Source organism: Crocodylus porosus, unplaced genomic scaffold (genome assembly GCF_001723895.1).
Source record: "Crocodylus porosus isolate Cpor-Errol unplaced genomic scaffold, CroPor_comp1, whole genome shotgun sequence".
NCBI classification, from domain to species: domain Eukaryota; kingdom Metazoa; phylum Chordata; order Crocodylia; family Crocodylidae; genus Crocodylus; species Crocodylus porosus.
Window position 1 is genome coordinate 61,442,931 of NW_017728931.1, and position 24,214 is coordinate 61,467,144.

Below are 24,214 nucleotides of genomic sequence, written 5' to 3' on the forward strand. Positions count from 1 at the left end.
TTTTTTTTTTTTTTAAATGTTGTTAGGTTGGAATTACCAGAGGAGGTAGCCAAATCACTTATTGCTTTAAAAACAAAGCAGTAATGGTAATACTGTCACCAATTTGGTCCTTTCTTTAGGTATCCAAGCTAAAAGAAGGAGAGGACTATGGGATGAAGAAGCGCAAAAGGAAAGAGGAAGGGACAGAGAAGGAGAAAAAGCCTCGAAAAATGAAAGTTCCTAAGCAATTGGGGTAAGTCTGGTCTGTGGATAGATTTGTCTGGTGGGTTGTAGGAGAGGGTACCTCACTGCAACAAGAAGCAAATAATGTCCCTTTATCTTTCTTAATGGGAGTCTTATGTTGAATTTTATTTGGCAAAACAGTTGAAATGTATACATCAGAACAGTACAGAAATGAGATGGGCCCAAGACCAGTCTATTGCACCAAAATAGAGATACTGCAGGGCCAGGGCAGTAATGTTTTTTAGAAGGGTGTAATCTTATAACGGGCACACTTCCCAAAATCAGCTCCCCCAAACTGGGGTGCAGGTTTTAAGCAGGGATGTTGTTTTCTTTGTTGGAAAAGAAGCAAGCCTGGAGACGGTGCCAGTAATGCCAACTCTCACAAAAATTGAAACTCTTGATAAGTTTAAGTAAAATTTAAGTCTGACTCATGATCTTGTGATAGAACTCTCAAAATCTCGGGATTTTTTTTTTTTCTTCTGGCCCAACCGAGCTGGAACTAGCCACAGTCCCAGGAAGACTGGGCGGAAGGGGAGGTCAGGAAGACCCACCAAGTCGGCACTAAGCCAGGGGCCGCAAAAGGCAGCGGAGCTGCTCAGGACATGTGCATGAGGAACCAGGGGGAAAGAGGGCTAGAATGGAGTATCTTGTGACTTGCATACCAAATAGTTTGATTTTGTTTGTTTGTTTGTTTTGTTTTTTGGGGGGGGTTTCAGAGTTTGTCTCTTGGTTTTTTTTTGGTATGGTGGGGTTGGCAATACTGCTGTGCATGCAGGGAAGCTGCTGACTGAAGGTGTGGAGTCTTGTGTTAACTCTTACAGCCATAGCCACTGGCTAAGCACTGTAGCTTGTGCCCAGAATGGCAGGTGAGCTGTTGGTTGCATCGTGATGAGGCTTGTGATGTAGAAACAACACTTTATACATACATGATAGTGACAGACATTTAGGATAATGAGAAAAATGTTAGTTTGGGCCATCAGATTGTGTGGCGGGGGTTGACAGCATACCCTATGGGCTAGATTCAGCCTGCAAGGGGATTGGATCCAGCCTGTGAAGATCTGATGCAGTCTACATTTCACTAAGAGTGCTCTGATTCCTTGCCCACTTGCTCTGTTTCGTGTTTTGCTAATGGTGTGCTAATATCACTGTAGCCTCTGCTCACTGGGTCGCTGATCCTGGAGCAGCGAAAGTGGAATGGTGACTTGCAGTGCCAGCCAGGTCACAACCTGTGCCCCACATTGGTGAAAGGTTACTGACCTCTGGTCTATGACTAGTGTGGAGGGAGTAAAATCTTTAAATTGATTTCTATAAAATGATCTGACAAATGTTCTATTCCTGAGTATCTAGAAATTGGTTCTGAAAATCTGTTGTTGCTGGTAATGTCAGGAAGCCTTTTTTGAGATTTCAAGGGGGAAACTTATAAAACACTCCTTTTTGATGCATTTAACCCAGGGCTGTCTAGGTAGCAGTCTGCAAAGCATTAGCATGCAACCCTCAGGCTCCTGCTCAGCTTCCGTTTCCATCTCTGCCCTGCCTCCCTCAACTTTCCAACTTCCCTCCATTGTTCCCAGCACCATGGCCAGGATGGAACTATAAGTGTCCTAGCAGTGGGTACAGCAGAGAAGGAAGCCTGTGTGCACTGTAGGTGGGTGGGGGGTGCTGCACGCACACAGCAGGAGAGCTGAGACACCTGTGTGGAGATGCATGGGGAGTGTAGTCTGCATGGCTGGGAGGAGGGAGCTATGTTACTTGTGCTGTGTATGCAGCTGAGAGGATGCTAGTCTCTGCCCTCTTCTATCTGTGCATGCAGCAACTCCCAGCTGTGCCCACTGTGCGAGGAGAGCTGGGCCATCTGGGGGGCTGGGGAGAGGGAGAAATGGGAGTGGGATACTGCCTGAACTATGTGGGCAGATGAGAGAGGTGAAGCAGGGCTGCCTGCCCTGTGCAACCAGTATGGGGGGGAGAAGCCCTGGGGAGGGGAAGGACACTTGGTCTGTGGCCCACATGGTAGGTAGCCCCAGCTGCCCAGAAGTTGGTAGGGCTGTGCGAAACAGCTGTGCTTCAATTCTGTTTCAGACTTGCCCATTTTGGAGGACAGTGATTCATGTAGGATCACTGTCCCTTATTTCGGCTGAATCTGTTTTGAACGGGCTGCTAGCTTCACACAGCTCTACCCAGCCAGGTGGGGCTGCAGGGCCCCAGTGGGGAGCAGGATGGGGCCATGTGTGGCTTGTCCAGGGGTGGGGAAGGGCTGCTGCCATCCATGCAGGTGAGGAGACCCCTGCATGGATCCCCTGTCATGCTGGGTCACAGGGCAGGGAAGCAGTGCAGAGTGGGGAGCGAGTCTGCTGGTCCCCGCTGCGTGACCTGGTTCTGCAGGGAGCAGAGATCCTTGCCACTGCTACCCGCCTCATGCAGCCCTGGATCTCTGCTCCCTGTGGAGCCAGGTTGTGTGGTAGGGACTAGCACTGCCCTGCTATGCGACCTGGGTCCACAGGGGACAGAGATCTACGCTGGGGGTCTCCTCACCGCTGCTGCCTGCCCCGTGCTGCCCTGGCGATGTGGGGCTGCACAAGGCAGACAGCAGCGGTGAGGAGACCCTGGTGCAGATCTCTGCTCCCTGCAGAGCCAGGTTGTGCGGCAGGGCAGCAGCATACTGCTGTTTCCCCGCAAACTCGGCTCTGAAACGCTCTGAAATTTTCTGAAACATTTCAGAGATGTTACTGAGCCTTCCACTTCGGATTTTGGATTTGGTGTTTTGGGCACTGAAACTGCCTGAAAAAAAACAGCTGCCAAAATTTTGCATAGCCCTAGAAGTTGGACAGCCCTGCATTGGCCAAAAATGCTAATCTTGCACTTCAAAATTCTCAATAGTAAAGTTCTCTTGCACCATGTTTATGAACACCAAGTTGCAAAGAGAACTGGTTATCATTGAGAAGAAATTTAATGTAGAAGTGTGACTCATTGTAACTATGACAACTCTACTGGCTCTTTGTTATTCATTAAGTTAAATGTTACTTTGATAGTATATGCACTACCACTAAAATATAGTGGTATTGAACAGCACAGGAAGAAGTTTGGGGTTGGTGCAGGCCTCTAACATTTGATAAGAAAGTTTTAAGGTACCTGTCCAGAGTGCTGTTTCACTGAACAATAGTGAACTTGAGCATACTTGGAGAAAGTAACTTTGGCCTGGTAAGTTCAATGAATCCTAACAAAAGCCTCTTTTCTCTCCAGAGTAATAGCCTTGAATTCACACAAGTCAGAGAAGAAGAAGAAGAAGTTGTACAAGGACTCGCTTTCTCTTGCTGCCATGCTCCGGAAGTTCCAGAAGGAGAAGGAAGCTTTGAGGCAGAAAGAATCCAATCCAAAAACTCTAGTGACTGTTGCAACCTCCACCTCCATCTCCGCTCCTAATAAACCTCCTTCCTCCTCTGCCAGCACTGGAAATGATGTCTCTGACTTGAACCTCAGGGTCCCTGATCCTGTCCTCTCCATTTTTGGTAGCACAAGTGAGCGTGAGCTCTTGCAGGAAGCTGAAAGTGCTCTGGAGATGTTGGGAGATATTGACTTTGACAAGCTGCTTGATGGCGCCTCTGATGGCAGCCCAGTGTCTGAGCTGTCAGGAGAAAATGGAAATGCCACTCAGCCAACCCAAACCTCTCAGGTCATGACACCCAAGCAGGTGCCTGCCCTCCCAGAAGGTCTGCCTGTACTACTTGAAAAACGCATTGGAGACCTTCGAATAGTAAGTATAAATTCACTGGTAAAGGATGCTCAGAGTTGTCAAGAGCCAAGAGAAATAGCTGCAGTCTGACTTATATTTCAAGTTTATGAAGTGCCTGGTAGGAACACTAAAGAAGGAATTGTTCAGATTAACTCCAGTGGTTGTAACTAGACAGATCAGATAATATTAAGCAAAGGGAAGTGTAGGTTGTAAAGTAGATCTTTCTGAGTTGCAAAATGGTTTGGTTTATTTTCAGTTTAAAATAACTGGTGGAATGTTTCCCAGCAGAGGCAGCTAGCTTAGCCACTTGAGCTAAACTAGACTAAGCAAAGAGGTTAACGTTTTGTAGAGAGAAATCTATCTCTGGATGGAGTAGATGACTTCATACCATCTACATCTGTTTTTCCATTCTTAGCTAGTGTGCTTGACTTTTTTTTTTTTTTTTTTCCTAATGAGGTCTATTGTAAGTTTGCCCTTCTTGGTAACTAAGTGGAATCTTGTTGAGGGACGTAGAAAACCTTTTGATATTTTTAAGAGGGTTTTTTTTCTTATTGCAGTCAGGGAGGCAAACTGAAAAAATGTATTACTAAAAATATAGAAAAATATGCAACTGAAAAGGGTGCATGTATTTTCAGTTACATATTTTATATATGTTCAGTAATAAATTTATATATTGTCCCACTGTCTGCCCCTCCATATTACTTGTTTCATTTGTGCAGGTCAGCCTGGAAGTTGAAAATAAGCTGGTCATTTCTCAAGACTTACTTGTCCAAGTTCTCCTATTACTGGAGGAGCTTTTGCAGTGTTTGAAATGCAAATGCTACAGGGGAAGGATTATTTAGATATGTCTGCATATGAATTAAAACAATGGAAATATAAACATTTGTTTTTCTTAAGGTTTGAAAACGTTGCCCTTTAAACCCCAATTTTTTGGACCATAGATTCCTGCAAGGGTGGCATTTTTAATGTATTCCTTTCAGCTAATCTTGTCTTTCTTCACTAGGATTTGGAAGATTCTTTTATAAATCCCTTGCATTTTATTCTGTATACAAGTTTGTTCAAATAATCTTACTTGGACCTGTATAACTAACTGTAATACTTTAAAATGAGTGAGTGGTTGCCATAATAATTGTAAAGGTTAAACGACAGAAAATGTTGTCTACTGTAGTAACTTCTTTACCAACTTTTTTTTTTTTTTTTTTACCAACTTTGCAGGTTCTGCAATATTGCTTAGTGAGAGTCTTCATTCACATATAGCATATCTAGAAACAGACTTGTTCCAGAGCCAGGAAATGACAGTGTTCCAAATCAACCATCCACTTAGCCATTTCTCATGGTCTACAGTTGGTCTGGGAAACTCGTTCCTTTAAATTTTCAGTCAGCATTTTATTATTAATGTTTCTGAATAGCATGGAGACTTATCTACCCCAACCTTAAAATTCATGATGGAAAGCTAGGTTGCGGTGGTAGTGGTAGTGTTGACAACAACATAATTTTAGGTGCTTTCTTGACCTACAGTGAAATTGTGGTCACCTTGTTTAAACACTAGTTGGCGAGGAAAACATTTTGGAAGTGAACATTAGCAAAATGGCTCCCATAGACTTAATTCAAAGATTTTTTTTCTAGTGTTGGCAATTTTCAAGTTCCTTTTTTTTTTTTTAGAGTCATTCCTTGCATGTAAGAGAGAGCACATATTTTGTTTAAAAATACAAGTTGGCTTATTAAATGATCTGTTTGAAAGGCAGTTGATTATTTAAATATGGTTTAAAACTCTATCATAATCTAGCAGTCTAACTGGGAAACTACAATACGGCTTTTTTCTATTGTAATAACCCTTAGAAAAAGCTAACTATTATGTGGTATTTAGACTACAAGTGAGCAGCTCAATATTGGCCTAGATAAATACACATGGTAGAATGATTCTGAACCTGCAGATGCTTCACACTTCAATGGAAGATGCATGTCATTTGTTTAGGCCTACTCCAGTGAAATCATGCTTTGACCCCTTTGTGTCTTGGGAATGGTATGCCTCTTTCTGTGGAACACAAGTCCCAAGGATGTTAGTCATTTTTAGTTATTCTAATCAACTTGACTCATGCACCACCTGAATCCCCCCCCCACTTCTTTTAAAACTCAACTAAAAAAAATACAAGACAACTTAATACAAAATAACTGAAAAATAATTGTTGGAATTGGGATGAAAAACACTGTAGCAGTATTGCCCGCCAAAGAATGATAATTCAGTGTATAATCCACTTCAAATAATTAACTTTTTAAAGGTGCACTGAAATTAGAAGGTTTAAAACTAAACCTCCAGTCCTTTGATAACTTCTCTTAAAAATTACTGTTAAGAAATTCTATGAACTTTTAGTAGTCTTCTTGGAGAGCAAATGTTTCAGTGCTGTTAACACATCTTAGACTTTGAGCACTTACATTAATGTGCTACTAAAAAACTGTCTGGTAGATTGGAAGGACAAAATATGTAAAATAAGATCTGATTTCTTACTGAGTATTAAATTACTTTGCCATACAAAACTTTGACAGGTAGTCAAAGACTCTTTTTGAATTTTTTCTTTTTTATTTCTAAATAGTAAAACAGGTATTTTGTTAAATTTAAGAAAAACCTACTCACAGGTGAGTCTCGAGCTGACAATATTCTTTAATTCATGTGGTCTCAGTAGTGGGTTACTTTCAACATATTGGAGAATTTTTCCAGATTTTTAAATTTCATATTACTCTTGTGTATATAGTCAGGTTCACCAAGTGGCAACTGTCATTTACTTCTCTTATGGTAGAATGACACATGGCTCATACCCTGTGGTTTACAGGCTCACCCTTTCTCTCCTTTGGATGTTCTCTAATCCCATCACCTGAACATAAATAGAAAAAGAAGAAGTGTCTTCTCACCTGTGGACTCTCCTACAAATGTGAGGAATGGAGGAAGTTAGAGGAAGACCTTATTGATAGCTTGGTGTCTCCTGTTTCCTGAGCTGCTATCATGCTGTGAGGACAGCAAGAGGCCAGTCTATTTGGCAGTAGCAGAAGCTGGAGAGCCACGCACAGGGACTTTTTAAGGAAGGACTTTTAAAACGACTGTAGTATAAAGGAGAATCATAGAATAATTAGGGTTGGAAGGGACCTCAGAAGTTCATATAGTGTAACCCCCTGCTCAAAGCAGAACCATCCCCACCCAATTGGATCGTTTCAGCCAGGGCTTTGTGGAGCTGGGCCTTTAAAAACCTCCAGCAATGGAGATTCTACCACCTCTCCAGGTAACCTGTTCCAGTGCTTCACCACCCTTCTAGTGACAGTTTTTCCTAATATCCAACCTAAACCTCCCTTGGTGCAATTTGAGACAATTGCTGCTTGTTCTGAGTAGGAACAGATCTGCCTCTGTCCCAGCAAGAGTGACCGTGCAAAGACTCAGGAACAGCAGGAGAGAGTACAGATGGATCCATATTACAGGACTAAATGCGGAGAGAATATGGGACAACACCAGAAAAGAGGGAGTGGGTACCTCTTGTATTCATGGTACCTTTTTAAAGGAAGTTTGACAGAAGGAACTGGGGTAGATCTGCCCAAAAGAACTAAGGGATTTACAGCTGGGCAAAGCCACTTAAGAAGAGAAGTCTTGCGTGGCTTGAATAGGAACGTGTACCTTGCTGCCCCTTATTTCGATATTCTAAGTATAGTGCTTTTCCTTTGGGGTAAGGAGAAAATTATTGTCCCAGAGGTAGCATCATTATTTCGCTAGTGGACTCTCTCTTGATAAGGTATTATTTTAGTGACAAGGTCTCTTGGCCTGTCTAGCAAGAATGGAATATTATTCCCAGTAATCTGGTCACATTCCAAACCAAATGATTGTTATGCCTACCTGAACTTTTTCTGCCTTTTTTTTTGTTGGATGTACCAATGTTTTTCACTTGGTATTCAAAATTTTCATGTGGCATGGTGTATTTCATTGTAATGGCGTTTGCATTTCTGGAGAGTGAGGTTTATGTTTATAGTTTGTGCAGTGCTGAAATCTGTAAATATCTTTAGGATGAAATGTGCTATAAACTTCTGGGTACTTTTACTGCTGTCTTTCCAGGCTGCCAAGTTGTTTGATGAAGAAGGCAGGAAGAAATTTTTCACACAGGACATGAACAATATTCTGCTGGAGTAAGTGCTCCCCTCTTCAGATTTGTGTGTTTTTAGAGAAGAGGCATATATTTCAATGTCTGGAACAAAGATCTTAAACAAAGAAAAGAGACTCGGAGGGAAAACCAAGTTAATCTAAATTGATTAGCGACTAGCTGATGATCCTTTTGTCTCTGGTAGCCATCATTATATGTATAGTTCATCCAGTGTGAAATGTTTTACAGCGCATTGTGTTCTTGAGTTAATTGGCAGAGTTCTGTCGAATTTTTTCCCATCCTTTCCCAACTCTCCCACACTTTCATAAGCTAAAACCGCTTCAGATATTATTAAAGAAAAATAGCCCACTATAATTCTCTAGTCTACGCATCCCAATGTCTGGTGTAGAAAGTGTTGTTGTGTTTTGTTTTGTTTTTTTTTCTTCTTGTTTTGTTTTTCTTGTCGCATAGAACCACGGTTCAGCTTAACAACATTTTGGAAATGTTATCAAAATTGTTTTTGGGGGGAAAAAAAAAAAGTAACAGCTAAAACAGCCATGCCCAGTATCATTGGGGAAGTAATTGAAATTTGAATGATGTACAGAATCATGATGCACATGGCCATGTGCATGTACATCAATTTTTATTGAATTGGGCTTTTGTTATCCATTAAAAGAGATTTATCTCAGCAAGAATTAGTCTAAGGCAGGGTTGTCAAACACTTCTGGCCCTATGAGCCAGATAAGTCTGTGTTGGTTTGAGGGCTGGATTAGGACCAACCCCTGTGCAGCACCCACAATGCCAAGTCCAGCCTGCATGTCCTGTGCAGCATGTGCAGAGTCTTGGGTTTGCTGTGCATGTGTGGCTGGCATGGTTGGGGATGTACTGCCCACAGTGCACAGGCTGGACCTGGCACTGCAGGCAGGACCAGGGATGGGTCTGGGGTCCTGCATGGAGCCTGGACTCAAGACTCTTGCTATGTGCGGTGTCAAGGCCTGCCCACATGTTGCAGGCAGCTCATGCCCTGTGGCGGCCTTGCTTGCTGCATGACCTGCAAACCCATGGGCCTGTGTGTACTGTGCATGGGGCCAGGCAGGCTCTTTGTGCTGGTTTTGGCGTGACCCAATCTATACTGGCCCCAGGACCAGTGTGCAGGGCGCACAGATGCAGTACATAAGGCTGAGGTTCTCACATGCGGCTGGTCCAGCAACCCACAGACTGGAACATACGGTTTCAAAACCAGCCCAGTGGCTAAGTGTTTGACACCCTGGTCGAGGTATTTTAAAAAAAAAAACAAAAAAAAACACCCCAGGTTAATTTATCTACACACAACTAGAATATGTAATGCATACAGACTTCCTCAGCCTTCTGTGCAGTCTTCATCTTCATCCTGGAGTACCTTTATAGTTTGCTGTCTGTTTTTCTTGTTGTCAGTATTGAGCTACAGTTACAGGAGATAAATCCTGCCATCCGCAATGGAGTGTACTCCCACCTTGAGGCTTTTGTGCCATGCAATAAGGACACACTGATAAAGCGTCTGAAGAAGTTGCACCTCAATGTCCAGGTAAAAAGAGGGAGTGGCTCCAGCAGGAATGTATGTAGGTAATCATGAGGGCTCAATGTGGGAGAAAAGAGCAGCAGTGGGTTTCCAATACAGAAGGACCTTTTGGATCTGTTCTGGGGCTGTTTTTAAGAAGTTACCTTTTGAACATAAGATTACAGGCATCCTGAGAGCAGGGGTAGTTCAGTGTCAAACATTTATGGAGTTGGATATAAAATGGCTTCATTTATGCTGAATGCAGACTAAGTGTGAAGGTGGCTGCAGTTGTAACTACTTCCTAGCTTTGCTTTAATGGTAGATCAGATGGTTAACACATTGCACAGCAAATGAATCAAAAATAGTCCAATGAAGAAAGTAGTAGTCCCATAAGCCTTTATAACATTCAGAGTCATGCTGCCTATCTGCTTAGATCTGTTTGTTTCTTTATGCTCCATTTCTATAGTTGCTTTGTTTTGAAATATGAATATGTATTTTTATTTGTTGATTAGTAAAGACAGCATATTGCATTTATATAACTGGATGATAGAGTAGACCTGGTAGGCTCTAAATCTGGGTATTGATGAGTTTAGGGCCAGGCCTTTTCAAGATGTGAAAGTTCCATAAAACAAAAGTTCCTTCTGGAAAGGAAAAAAATTTCCATGTGTTCCTGTACCCTTTTGCTGAATATTGAACCATTGTTGTAGCTTTCTTGGCAAACAGTTGCCACAGGCAAAGGTAAGAAAGTCAGAAGATGCAAATAGAGAACTAGAAATGGTGTAGATGGTAAATGCACAGTATAATATTGCATTTGAAGTCTTCATTTTTTTTTTTTTTCTTCCCCCCATTTGGAGTCTTGACTTGCAGGACTTGGTCATGCTGAGTATCCAGATTGGCCAAAATCTGTCAGTTGTATAAAAACTAATCTGAGGGACACGTGCTTGTCAACCTTACTGTTCTTTCAGATATTTCTCATCTTTTTTCAGAAAAAAGGTAATCTAGAAAGACTAAGCACTAATGTTTTGAAGGTAGAAATGTTTCCTTCCTACTGGCCTCTTTTCTTTTTTAATCTCTTGGTTTGGAGGAGTCGTCGTATATATTAGAGTTGTAAAATGATGCATGTCACTTTGCATTGGTATGGGCTCAAATGAGGTGGGGGGGGGTCTTTTTAGAGAACCATAGAGGGGACTTTGAATGCTTTTTTTTTCTTTGCTGTCAATGCATAGTTGTTTCTTGGACTGTCTTTCACGTGGTTTCACAGGACTGACTAAAATGAGTCTTCAAAATTAGTGTATTTTTGGAGCAATAACTAATCTTAGGTATATGCTTTACACTAATTATATACCAAACTTACTTTGTTTGCCTTTTCCTAGGATGACCGTTTGAGGGAACCACTGCAAAAGCTGAAACTGGCTGTCAGCAATGTCATGCCTGAACAGTTATGCAAATACCAGGAAGACTGCCAGGCCCGCAGTCAAGCCAAAAATGCGAAGTACGTACCTCTGAAGTCAGGCTAAGGCTGTTTTGGCTACCCTAGGGAACCATGAGCAAGAAATGTAGTTCTATTTTATCTCAGTTTTTGTCTTGTGAATGCTGCCAAGGCAACACACTTAGAGCTGGCAAAACTGTAGAAGGAAATCATGAAAAGGTGCTCCTAACTTTCTTCAGGTTAAGATTATGGGCATGCAAACAAATTTACCATGAATTATTCATTGAGGCATAAACTGCCTTGCATTTACCACAGGATAAGACCAAGTTCCAAAGCAGTTACTAAAGAATCATTAATATGCTGTAAATTTGCATCCCAATTTACATCAATTTGTGTGCCTTATTGCAAGTAAAGCTGTCAAATAACTCTGAAAAGAAGTCTGAGTAGGTGGATTTGAGGTGGATTTAAGGATGGGTGAAATCAGAGGTTATAAACTATTGTAGGCCCTTAAGTAGTTGGCTGACAGAGGAAATGGAATTGAGATGTATTAATGTTCTTCACCACGTTATGCCTGTTTCCTTTAGGCAGCTAACAAACATCTGATTTAGATTTTGGGACTGGATGGGAGGGATGAGAACTGATTGGTCATTGTTGCATTTTGTCAGCGGATTCATGGCATGAATAGCAGCGCTTCTGTAGCAAAGGGGGGTGGGGGTTGCAGTTTTGATTACCATAACATGAGGAAAGGAAGATTTGTAAGGTGAGGCAATATGTTTTCTTGGACCACTTTGTATAGTTGGAAGAGAAAGGGACAAGCTTTTGGAGTTTCAAGCATCTTTCGTCAGGTCTGGGAAAGAAGCTATCACTGTCCAAGATTGCATCTTTGAGTCACCCTAACACACCACAAAAACCTACTCCAGTACAGAAAGAAAACCCCCATCACCCACTCATCTGGTTACTGCATACTGTCCAACAGTGGAACCTGCTACAAGATCATTGACCTATACTATAAGAGGACCTCGTAAAAGAAAGATTCTCCAAACTGTTCTCCTGTTGTACAAACAAGGCCTCAACCTCACCAGAAGCACACTCTTTGTTGATCAACAAATAACAAATGAAACAACATCTTGCCAAAACAAAGTGCAAAGCCTGTCCTTCCCCACTCTCCTTCTCCCTCACCCCCTAAAAAAAAAGAAACCCTGCAGACAAATGAGAGGGAAATTATTTGACGTACCTTGCTAGAGGTGATGAGTGGTGGAGAAAAATAAGACCGGGGAAGGTCAAATGTTTGCCTCTTTAGATAGGCATATGAACAACTGAGGGCAGCTCTCCTCTCTTTCTGGAACCTACTTAAAAGTGTTTATGATCTGGGGAAAATACTCTGTCTTTCTTCCATAAACAATTGTTCTGCCCTTAGATTGCTAGCAGAAGATGAACGAGAGAAGAACGGGTCGGAGGAAGATGATGATGAGAAGCCAGGAAAGAGGATTGTGGGGCCAAGAAAGAAATTCCACTGGGATGATACCGTGAGGTGCGACATAACTCTACCATTTTTTACCTTGTATTAGCTTTGATACCCTTGCTATCTAATAATGTGTGCTTCAGAGTGGAATTATTTGTAGAGGCATGGGAAAGGGCAGAATGACTGACTAATAAACCAGATAAATTTTACTTAGTCTGAAATCAAGCAAAAGACAAGGCAGGATGACACCTTAAAGACTAACTCATTTAAAAACGAGTTCAGATACTCAAGTTTTTGTAGGCAACATACAACTTCATCAGATGCTATGAATTCATAGCATCTAAGGGGTGAATGTCTTGGTCCCATTTCAATACTTTTGCATTGCACAAGAGCTCTGTAGTAAAAACCCACATGTAGTCACAAGAGGATTATTCAAGAGGTAGAAAGATGAAAAATCAAATAAGATATCCTTGCAAACAGTCTTTGAAATGTATTATAGGAGCGTGTGCTGGAGTAGGGCTGTATTGCACTGCTTTGTAGTGTTTCTGCTTAGCCCACTTGTCACTATAGCAGTTCAAGGTAGCTATTCTAATGAAAGAGGCTTTCCAGGTCCAGTGGCCTTTCCAGTCCCTGAGCAATCCAACATTAGAAAGAAGCAAGGGTGACTAAAGCTACTTCAGTCCTCCCTTTTTTGTGCTGTGATTCTGTTCCTTTTTACCTTGTAGATATAGCACAGACTCTCTCCTGAGATGCTAAAATCTTACCTGCTCTAGGAAATCAGATGATTACTGAGAATATTTTTAGCAAAAGAATCTTGCTAAATCAGCTTTTAGTTTTACCCATACTGGTATTTTAAAGAGAAGAAACTGATAATTGTTAGTGTGAGATGCTCTGGATTCAATTTCCGGACACCAAAGTCTTTACATATTCACAAGTACACCATAAATGACAGCAAACCAAGCTCTCTTTGTACATACATGTAATGGATGTGAGCAGTATATCTGAGATTAAATTAAAGGGACTACCTGTTAAGGGCAAATGGAAAACTTTAGTTTTCATATAGCTTTTCACTAAGGCTAGATGTAATAGGGTTGGGTTTTTTTTGTTAGATTGAACAAAACTTGAAGCTGGGTTTTTACTGTCCATAAAGAGTACGTGTTGAGAAGAGCTTTCAGTATAACTAAATAGAATGTTGTGGTACAAAATGGATTTTAGATAAAATCTACTTTAAGGAGAAAAGAAGGACCATGGCAGACTGGGTTAAGGAGCTAGTTCCACATATGGTGAGGCCATGGTAAAAAGACACTATGACAGTAGGAGGACACTTTAACAGTGGAAGCAGTTGGCTACAAGACCTGGAGGAAATTGAGAGAACAAAGACTATTTATCCCAGTTAAGACGGATATTTTCACTTGACATGTTTTCCACAGAACTAGATTGAAACTCATGAACTCTTTTCACATAAGCTACTGAACTGCTATCATGTAATGCCAGTGGAGTTTTTTCCATTCCATTATCTTCTGTTTAGCATTCAAACTAGGTGCTTGTAGTTCATTTGCATGTTTCATTCCTGCTTTGTGCTTTTCAACAGAGCTTTGTTGTGTAACCTTGTCAAGATCAAGCTGGGATGTTATGAGCTAGAGCCAAATAGAAGTCAGTCTCCGGAGGATTACCTCAAGACCTTTATGGAAACAGAAGTGAAACCGCTGTGGCCTAAAGGCTGGATGCAGGCTAGGTAAGATACTTTTCTCAATGCTGTCTATCAACTTCTTGAATCACTTAGGGTGATGTTTGACTTTTTACTTCTACAAACTGTTGGTATAAAGGAACACTTACAATTTAAAAAAAAATCAGTAACAGTATTTTAACCTATTACTACCTTAGATCAGTACAGCACTTACAAATGGGGTAGTAAGCTACATGGAAATTCAGTTGCAGAAATAGGACTGATAACTGGGAATGAAGCTGGCACTGTAGAAAGGACTGTCGAGTGGAGTTGCAGGCCTGGAAATAAGGTTACCAGAACAAATTAGGAGTAGGTGTCATGGGTCATTAAAACCAAGTAACTTGTAAATATATAGGTTTTCCTTTTCTGCTTTTCTTTTTGCATTGAACCATGAGCCACTGTAGCTTACTTCTTGAATCTTTTGTAATAACATAGTGCTGTGATTGTTTAGATTGCCAGCACTTCAGCAAAACGTTTCAGTAGCAAGATACCCCTTTGAATAGAAATAAAATGCTTTCAGGAACATTTTACCTGTTTTAAAATATTGTGCCTTTCTTTTTAACGGTGTCTCTTTAAAAGGTGGTTAGCTTTTACTCCCTGTATATCTGAAAAACAATTTTTTGTTATCCTTAACTTGGGATGGCATCCTCAGCTCCATGGTAGCTTTGGCCTTTCTAACTGCCTCCCTACAACTGAGAGCTGAGGAGGTATACTCTTCTTTGGCAATCTTTCCCTGTTTCCACTGCTTATATGCCCCACTTTTTGCCCTTTGGCTGCTCTGGATTTATCTGGTCAGCCAAGGAAGCCTCTTGGCCGCTTTTTCCTTGCATTGGGATTGTCTCCCTCTGTGCCTGAAGGATCGCTTCCTTGTTGCACCGCCACCCTTCCTGGGCATCCATCTCACCAAGTCTCTTACTCTGCAGTGCATCATTGACTAAACACCTGAGCTCACTGAAGTCAGCCTTCCTAAAGTCTAGCACTTCTACCCTACTAGTTACCTTTCCCACTCTGCTCCTTATGGTGAATTCTATTATTTGGTGGTCACTGTCCCCCAGGTGACCACTGATCTGTAGGTCCCCTACCATGTCATCCCCCGTCGCCAATACCAGGTCCAGTCAATACCAATCCTTTGCCAATCCCCCGTTACCAATACCAGTCCTTTCTGTACAGCTTATGGTCCTCAATGTGTACCGCCCAGTTGTGGGTAGAGTCCCACCAGGTTTCTGTTAACCCCACTAAGTTGTAAGTGTTTTCTGCAAGCAGGAGTGCTAGTTCATCCTGCTTGTTCCCCATGCTCCTAGCATTAGTATATAGGCGCTTGAGCCCTGTGACTGGCGCCTTTGTTGCCCTCTGGCTCTGATGCCCAATGGGCCCCTTATTGCTTACCTGTGCTGTACTGCTGGACATCCCATGGATTGCAGGATCTTGATGTTCTCCTTCTGCCTCCCTGTCCCCCGTCTGAGCTAGTTTAAAGCCCAATGTAGGAAATCAGCCAACCTGCTGGAGAAAAGACTTGTACCTTTTGCTGAGAGGTGAAATCCCTTGCCAGGAAGTGTGGGTCGTGGTCCACGATGTTGGACTAGATGACCTCCTGAGGTCCCTTCCAACCGGAATTCTCTGTGACACTCTCTGGCTCCCTTTTTTTGGACTACTAAGGGTCATTGGCATGACATAATCTGTGCTTGAGAGAATAGAGAAGTAAACTACTTACCTTGAATATAGTGGCCAGTGGACTGGAGCATTTAGGAAAACTGTTCTTTCTATATAAGGTAAATGTGTTGGATTTGCACAGAATCTTGAGTGGTAAAAGAAAAATGCTTTCATAAGAGGTTCCCTCCTTTTGGTGACTTGCCAGAGATTGAGATCGCATACAGATGTTCATTTCTACTGGGGAAAATTCATGAGAATTAATCCAGTAGAAATCCTTCCAGAAGAAGGAGCAGTATAGACATTTCAGTGGGTGATCCTCAGTCTGGTAAAGGTGAGGGGAGCTGTGCCTGCTTTATTCCTTTGTCCCCAGGGGGGATGAACAGTAGGGAAAGACTCTCCAAACCTGTCCCAATCTGAGCTGTGGGGAACAGGATGGGGGTGCAGCCTTGCCTGCTCAATTCCACTCCTGAAGACTAGGATCAGAGTGGAGGGAGCACTGGGGGAAGGTCCCCAGCCCCTTCCTTAAGCTGGACAGCGTCTATCTTGGGGAAGAGGTATGAAGCGCTGGCGGCTGCTCATTTCCTTTCCCCTCCTGAACTGATAGTCCCTGCCTCTCTTCCACAAGCCAGACATTGCTTGGCTTAAGGAAGGAGGTGTGGGGGCTTTGCCCCTGTGCTCTCTGCTCCAGGTAGGGAAAGTAGTGAAGAAGTTCCCTTCCCTCCCTGCCCCCTCCTTCCCTGCAGCATGCAGAGTAGCTGCTGCTTAGTTCTGCTTCTGGTCTCAGGGAGCAGCAGGTAAAACCCCTGCCTGCTTCTCACTCCTGGGACTTGGATGTAGTAAGCAGGACGAGGGTTCACAGTGCTTTTCAGTGTGAAGGAACAAAACAGTGAGGCAAACCCCCACCTGTTCCTTGCACCTAAAACTTCAGTGTGAGGAGCAGGTAAGTGCTCTACACCACTAGGCCAGGGAGAGCCTCCCTGAGCCTGGTTTTCTGCCAGCTGACTTCTTCCCGCCTCCCCTGCTATTCAGATAAGTAGCTTGAGCAGCTGTTTTAAGTCAGCACAACTGGGAGTTAGGTTAAGGGAGTTCCTAGTGTGAGAAGTCACGGTGAGTAATTGGTGACTCTTCTTTCCCTCCCTTCCCAGTCCTTGAGGGGCAGGAACAGCTCCTCCACATGCCTACTCAAGGCTGGGATGACCCCCGTTTTGGGAAGGCATGGGAGCCTTTCTCTCAACTCAACTCTTCCTAGTTCCTAGGAGGAATGAAGCCAGGAGAAAGTGTGCAGATGTTCAGTCTCCTGGGATCGACATAACATATCGATTGTTCCAGAGTTATTTTTCTGTTGGCGTGGCCTTTATCGCTGTGGGAGAGCCTGAATTGGTTGTTCACGTCCCGTGTTTTTTTGTTTGTTTTTTTTTGTAGCAGGAGAACAGTGCTTCTCCCAGGGAAAGCTGAGCATCAATACATAGCCTAATTTGCTGATCTTTTAAGCATGATCTAAACAGTGCCTTTTTTGGAAAAAAGCTTGTGAGAAATGATGGGATGTTCATTGGGAGACTTCTCTTGCAACAGTTCCATTCCTCTGTCGCACTGTAGGCTGAGGAGTTTTACATGCGACCTGACTTTTTTCTTTTGGTAAGCTAGCATATGTAAAATAAAAATAAGAATTTTTGCTAAACATTTCATGAAATGAACTTTGTTCTCTTATATTTCATACGTCCCTTGATGAAGTACTTAGGATGCTATGCAATTATCTTTAAAACACAATCTGTTAAATTTTGTTCAAACTAATTAAAAGGAGTCCAAAGACAAAGTAGGAGGGGAAAGGTTATAAATTATTAGGCTGATTTCAGTAATACTGCTGAAAGACACGTTTGAAATAACCTCTGAAAGTAGGGAGAGGAGAAGAGACGGATCTCACAGAGGGAATGAATTCCACAATCTGGAACATAAATTGTCTTGTCTTGTGTTAAGGTTTAAATAGTTTTACAGTATCTAGCTGGCAATTGTTACAGAAATAATTTGATAGGTCTTTAGGGCAATGGCTGCATACTGATAGTTTCATATTGATGCTATATACCAGGGGCGGGCAATTATTTTGGGTGGAGGACTGCTTACTGAGTTTTAGCAAGCCATTGAGGACCGTGTGACAGGCAGCCAGGGGCAGATAAACATTAATTTTCTAAATTTTTTTAGGGGCCCCATGGGCTACATTTTGCCCACCCCTGCTACATACTCTGCAGTTAGACTTTTTTGCCAGGAGATCCCACATATGATAGTTCCTACACTGAAACCATGTTGAACCACTCAGCAGTGTGTCCCAAATACAGGTTTTACCACTTTATGCAGTACATGCGTTCCTGGAAAACAACGCGTAACTCGAATTCACATAAAGGGAACCTACTTTACAATGGAATGTATCCCTATTTGTTACAAGACCTTGACTGTACTGACCCCCTGACTCGTTTCTACCATGACTTACAAGATGATTTTGGTACTCACTAACAGTAGTGAGTACTCACTAACACACAAGCACAGGGCACTATCATAGTGGGGACGGCAACTACAAAATCAGGCAAGTGAGGAGCACAGATCCACATGACACTGTTCTGGCATGCATCACTCCCACAACGCTCTGCACAAAGGAGCTGACTGTGGGCTTTCACCACACCAATCGCATAAGAGTAAATTTACCCCTCATATAATGAATGTTTGGCATAAAAGTCATCACATAAGAATGAATTTGTGCATGCAGAACCCCCATAAAGCGAGGGGAAACCTGTATCCAAAGGAAAAAAAAAAAAACACACCCCCAAGCCCCAGAGATTAAGTTAAATATATGGCTATCTATTATGGGAGTGATCTTTGATAATCTCAGTAAAATCCAGAATCTATTTGCATAGGACTTACTGTCCAAATGTTTATTTTCCAGATACTAAGATTCCCTGTGAAGTAGGCAGTACCCATAATTTACTGATGGGACACGCACAGATTAAGTGACTTGCCAGAGGTTGCATAGCAAACCACAGGGAGAAATGAGAGTTGAGATTTCAAGAAGCACATCTCCACAAGACACTTAACTTCGCATTAGCATAGTTTACTATTAAGTAAGCGTGTGCATTTACACATGCATATGCTTACTACAAAGTAAACTTCCCTAATCCCAAATAAATTTGCTACCTGCAAGTGCAAGTAGAAAATTTTACTCTACAATTAGTAACAGTGCAGTAGTGCTTGTGTAGACAACTAACCAGGAGCGCCCATCTGTCTGCTCCCAGTCAGCCTGCTGCCAAGTCAACCTCCACCACAGGATCCTGGGCTGGGACCATGTTCCCCCACCCTGGCAGCAGGGAGCTCCAAGCCTCCTGCTCTCTGATCATCAGCAGGGGCTGGGAGACTCTTATCTCCCAGCCTGAGCTCTGCCATCACAAGGATCAGGCTGGGAGACTCATCTCCCAGTGCTGGCTTTGACCACAGAGCCTGGGCTGGGAGGTGAGGGTCTTCCAGCCAGAGTCCCACAACCATGGGACTCAGGCTGGGATAAGGATTTCCTGGAGCCAGCCCAGTGGTAGCCTGTTCCCTGCCCAGCTCTATGAGGGCAGAGCTGTTTGGAGGGAGAACAGGCTGGGGAACGTGTTCCCCGCTCAGCATTCTGGGGCTTAGTGAGGTGGCCCTGCACCATTCATCAGGACTATGGAACTGTTCGTGCATCACTCCTCTGGCCCGTGGGGCTGCTTTTTGGTTGCTGTTTTGGTCTATGCAAAAAGAGTATTGGACTGAGAAGAGTGGTTTGTGAGGGAGAGGGGGAATTAATACCTCTGGTGGCCTAGCTAGCAATTTGGCTATAGCATTTTCTCATAGGTGTGTAGTAAACAAATTCTTGCCTAGAGGAGATGAACTTTTGCTACTTGTTTCTTTGCAGGGTAGTAGCACATATATAGTTTGGGAGGCTGTATGCAGTAACGAGAAGGAATCTTAACATTTTGAATAAATATATGTTTACAATCTAATCTTTTTAATAAATCTTTTATAAAAGATGTCTTGTCTCCAAGCTATGGAGGAGATGTTTTCTATGTTTTTGTTTGTTAGAAAGTTGTCTGGTGTATCTTGTAGCCTAAATAAGTATACATGGGAAGGAAAAATTAAGAAAGGAAAGATTTTTCTAGGGTCTGACTGGTGATGTAAAATGCAATAAACCATGTACTTGTATAAACAAACAATTAGCACTGCATATTTCTGGATGCTGCTTATTACCCGGCTTCTTTATTTTGTGGGGGGAGGAGGTAGTGAGTGTGATAGAACAGCAAGAATAATTAGTTAGTTATACAGGTCCCTAGCTTTGGATTGGTGTGGCAATTTAACAGAAAGCAACTATGTAAACAGGATGGGGGGGAAAAGTAACTTTTGTGTCTAATGGTTTATAGATGGCTAAGCATGCAGCACTGTAGATGGAATGGGCTAGTAATCTTAACTTGAGATCTGTTAGACTTGGGCTCTGGAATGATGGGTCCAATTCAGTTTCTTTGTTATGAGAAAGTTCCCTGTATTTTAATGTGCAAATGTGTTTCATGTCCATAAAACACAAAATCAGTATCTTACCTGCCCTGCTGAGGATTAAAAAAATAAATAAATAAAAAATCTCCTGGTACTTAACTAGCAGGTCACCCAGTTGCACTGACTAATACTTGTCCCCAGTCCCTCACCCAACTATCAATGCTGTATTTCACACTACCAGGGGATTATTTCACTGGTGTGTATGCAGTTAAAATGCTCTGGGATACTTGGGATAAAAAGCATTAGAAAAATAAAAGATACTCTTTGTAAACATATGTAGCACTTGTTTTCACTTTTTCATCTTGGATATAATCTTTTTCCTTTTGTATTGTGTATATAGATGGGTAGGAGTTATGTTTTCTTTTTTTTTTTTAGGGGTGATTTTTAGGCTTGTGTTGTGTGTGGCACAGCTGATGTGGTAACTCTGATGCAGTGTAGGCAAACACAATTTGATTTGAAGCTTATAGAGTTGTTATTCTGACTATAGCAAACAATATTCCTGTTACATTAATCATTTGTGTGTTGAGTGTTATTTATGTATGGAAAACCATAGAAATGTCCTGAATTATTTGTAAAAGTTGCTCTTTCCTTTTGAATATTATCTTTTTAAGTTGTAGTTTTTTAGCATTGTTGCTCTGTCTTGGGAGCCTTATCACTTTCTATCTTGTATTCCAAGTTAATGGTGACTGGTATATCTTAATGAATAAGGGAATCTAAGGTGAGAATAAGGTAGTCAGAGAAGTAGTAAACTGTTTGGAGAAGATGACAATATGAAGCAAGACAAAACAGACTTGTAGTGGGGGAGGTCTGTGTCTCTGGATTTCCTGCAGTTTTTAATCATTGAGGATCAGAAACAATGCGTTGCAATAGAACTGAGGATTGGTAGGGTGGAAAGAAGGGAGAAGGAATTAAGTAAAGAGCCGATTGTAATAATTGAATGAAAAATATAACAATAGAATTAAAGAAAAAGGGGGCTGGAACCATAGTCAGAGAGATGATGGGGTTGCCTTGTACAGTCAAGTGATTTTTTTGCTCTTTCATCTGTGGGAATGCCTTCTTAAAGTCCTGAGAGACTAAAAATCTTTTGTCCTTCATTGAAGCAACTCTATAGTATGCTGCCAAAAAACTGTTAAGCAGCTGGTCAGGGCTATGTGATGCTGCAGACAAATTTTGTCTTTTGGTGGCAGTAGTGTAAAAGTAGCGTTTTTGTAGTGTAAATGCCCCTTAAATTTTGCCTCGTTTATGGTAATAAAATAAGGCTGTAATTAATTACTGATGCAGTTCCCTCTATAACAGTGAAAGTTTTAGTATAGCCAGGGCTCAGGAATTTTTACCACAATGTTGTTCCCTCACTGAGGAGTTTTTGCAGGTCTAGATGCAGCCTAAAGTAATATTATAACATTCTCTGTGTGCTCTTGAGATGTTTGGGAACAAGCTTGTCTTTTCGTTTTCTGATTCTTCCTTCATATGTGGACTCTTGGCCTGGATCCAGATATGCAAGCATGTGCAGCTTGTGGCACTGCAAACCACACACCTAGCACATTAAAATGTACCTTGTGCTGCAGATTTGCAGTATGGGAGCAAAATATTTGCTACCAAGAAATTCTGGATGCAAAAAAAAGTCTTAAGTGGCAGGGTGCATGTCACACAAGTGTGCGCTGGCAGCATGAAGACTCGCATCTCCCAGGAGATGCTCTGGATGTTAGCCAGTGTGTCTCCTGCTCTCCAGTTCCATCCCAGCTCCTCCAGCATGCCAGGAGCTGGGAGGAGCAGGGAAACGGCAGTTTCCCCAAAGCAGGGCATTTTATTTCACGCTACAGCGTATGTGCAGTGGCATGCATAGCAGCCACTACATTTTTTTTTTTTTTTTTTCCCCCCCTACAAGTGCATGCCCCTGCATGTGGGAATGCCCGCTTGTTGTGTAAGCAGTTTTGTTCAAGGACCAGTATGCTAAGCTGTTTTGAAATATTAAGACAATTTTTACATGTTCTAAAAGATTTGGCAAGGGGAAGGGACATGTAAAATTCTGTTACTTACATTCCACTGAAGAATAATTGGCTTGCATTGTTTTCTGCTAGCACAGTAGCTTATCTATATTGACTTAATTGTAATAAGTTTTTCAACATTTTTGTTTGTGGTTGACTATAGCTATACCAACCTAGCAGTTAAGAATCAAGCAAGCAGTTTTTTCTAAGGGGACAGATAATCCAAAAATCCAGTAGTGAACAAAGTGTTAGTGTCCATGTCAGCTTTGCCCATGTATAATCTCTGTGTGTCCGTGTTTCCCCTCTGTCTTTCTCTTTCAGGATGCTCTTTAAAGAAAGCCGAAGTGTTCACAATCATCTCACTTCTGCTCCGTGAGTACAATACAGATGCTTTCTGATACTTCTTTGTGCTTCAGCTCTAAGTGGCTCTGTATATTGCTCTCTCTTAAAAGCTTATTCTTTGTCCTTTCATTTCATTTCCTTGTTTGTTTGAAGTGCTCCAGAAGTTTCTTTCAATTCTTTAACCCTGACGTGACATTTCAGTGGTCTTGAGATGCTAGGGTGTGTGATATATTCAAGGGTTAAATGGTTAAGTGTCTAAAACACTTAATGCATTTCACCCAAAGATTTCAAAATGCTTTAGAAATCCAAAATCTCATGAAATCTACCAAATATGTATTGCAGCATGCAAGTCAGTCCTCCTCCTCTCTACAAATACATCTGCTGATCTATTTACTTCTGTTTGTTTGAGTGGAACTCTTACCACCTCCAACCCTAGACACTACAATTTTCCTCTGTGAGGAGCTGTCCTGGTTAAGTCAGGGTTGGAATAGTCATTTACAGTTCTGAACACCAGCCAAATTGTAACTTCTGTAATGGCAGAAAAAAAATCCTACATTAATCATACAATAGTGCAAAACTGAGAAATGGGCTGTCTACCATATTGTCCCTTTTTTTACTGCATTTGTTCCTAAAACAGTATACTGACATTATAATTCCCAATCTTAGTAATACTGAGCAAAAAAGACATTCATGAGGAAAAATGATGGGGATTGATCTGGGTGGTAGTCATACTTTTGAAGCTGAGTATTATTTGTCCTTATTGCTATCCTAGCTCATGTATCTATAGATTCTGTTCCTGTCTATTTAGATGCCTAAACTTTTCTGTAAATTAGTAAATGCTGGCCTCAATATCCTACAGCAGAGTTGCAAAAGTTAATTATGGACGCTTTTTGCTGTTTTGTTGGTTGGTGGGCAAGCAAAATTCAGATTTATAGCTATCTCTTTCCCTTTTTTAATATAACTTTTCTAAAGCATTTAAAGTTTACATTGACACTATTCAGGGTAACACAGTGAAGTTGGACAAGTATGATATTACATCATGTTATCTCCTTTTTTCTTCCTTTTTCCCTTCTCCATTTTTAACCTTCAGCAGAAACTTAAAATATAGTAATTTTGTAGTTGCATGAACTTTATGTTTGTATCTTGTAGTTGCATGAAACTGACTCACCCTGTTTCTTCTAATTTTTGTTATGCACTTCCATAGGGCAAAGAAGAAGGTAATTCTGGCACCTAAACCCAAAGTGAAGGTAAATGCTGGAACAGTCTATACCAATATACAGGAAATGTTGAATATGGAACATACTAAAAAATGTCTTTCTTTTGAACCAACCCTAGTGATGTAGCTATAACATTTTTTTCAGACGACAGTTCAATCTGAAAACTGTAATTTGAGGAAACTAAATTAGAGAGCTTATGGACTCTTTAAATACTGTAAAAGGAGAACGAAGTACTGTAAATATTACTG

The 24,214-nt window shown here is 41.7% G+C and overlaps 1 protein-coding gene across 1 annotated transcript in view; it reads left to right on the forward strand.

The window, feature by feature from the left end:
* UBN2 (ubinuclein 2) overlaps window positions 1-24,214 on the forward strand; it is an 83,357-nt gene that overhangs the window by 25,276 nt on the left and 33,867 nt on the right. Inside the window, exons 6-14 of the mRNA XM_019543922.1 lie at window positions 120-232; window positions 3,460-3,970; window positions 8,040-8,110; window positions 9,499-9,628; window positions 10,975-11,093; window positions 12,448-12,561; window positions 14,084-14,227; window positions 22,729-22,779; window positions 23,954-23,996. Of these exons, the coding sequence (XP_019399467.1) occupies window positions 120-232; window positions 3,460-3,970; window positions 8,040-8,110; window positions 9,499-9,628; window positions 10,975-11,093; window positions 12,448-12,561; window positions 14,084-14,227; window positions 22,729-22,779; window positions 23,954-23,996 (1,296 nt within the window). The remainder of the gene's footprint in view (window positions 1-119; window positions 233-3,459; window positions 3,971-8,039; window positions 8,111-9,498; window positions 9,629-10,974; window positions 11,094-12,447; window positions 12,562-14,083; window positions 14,228-22,728; window positions 22,780-23,953; window positions 23,997-24,214) is intronic.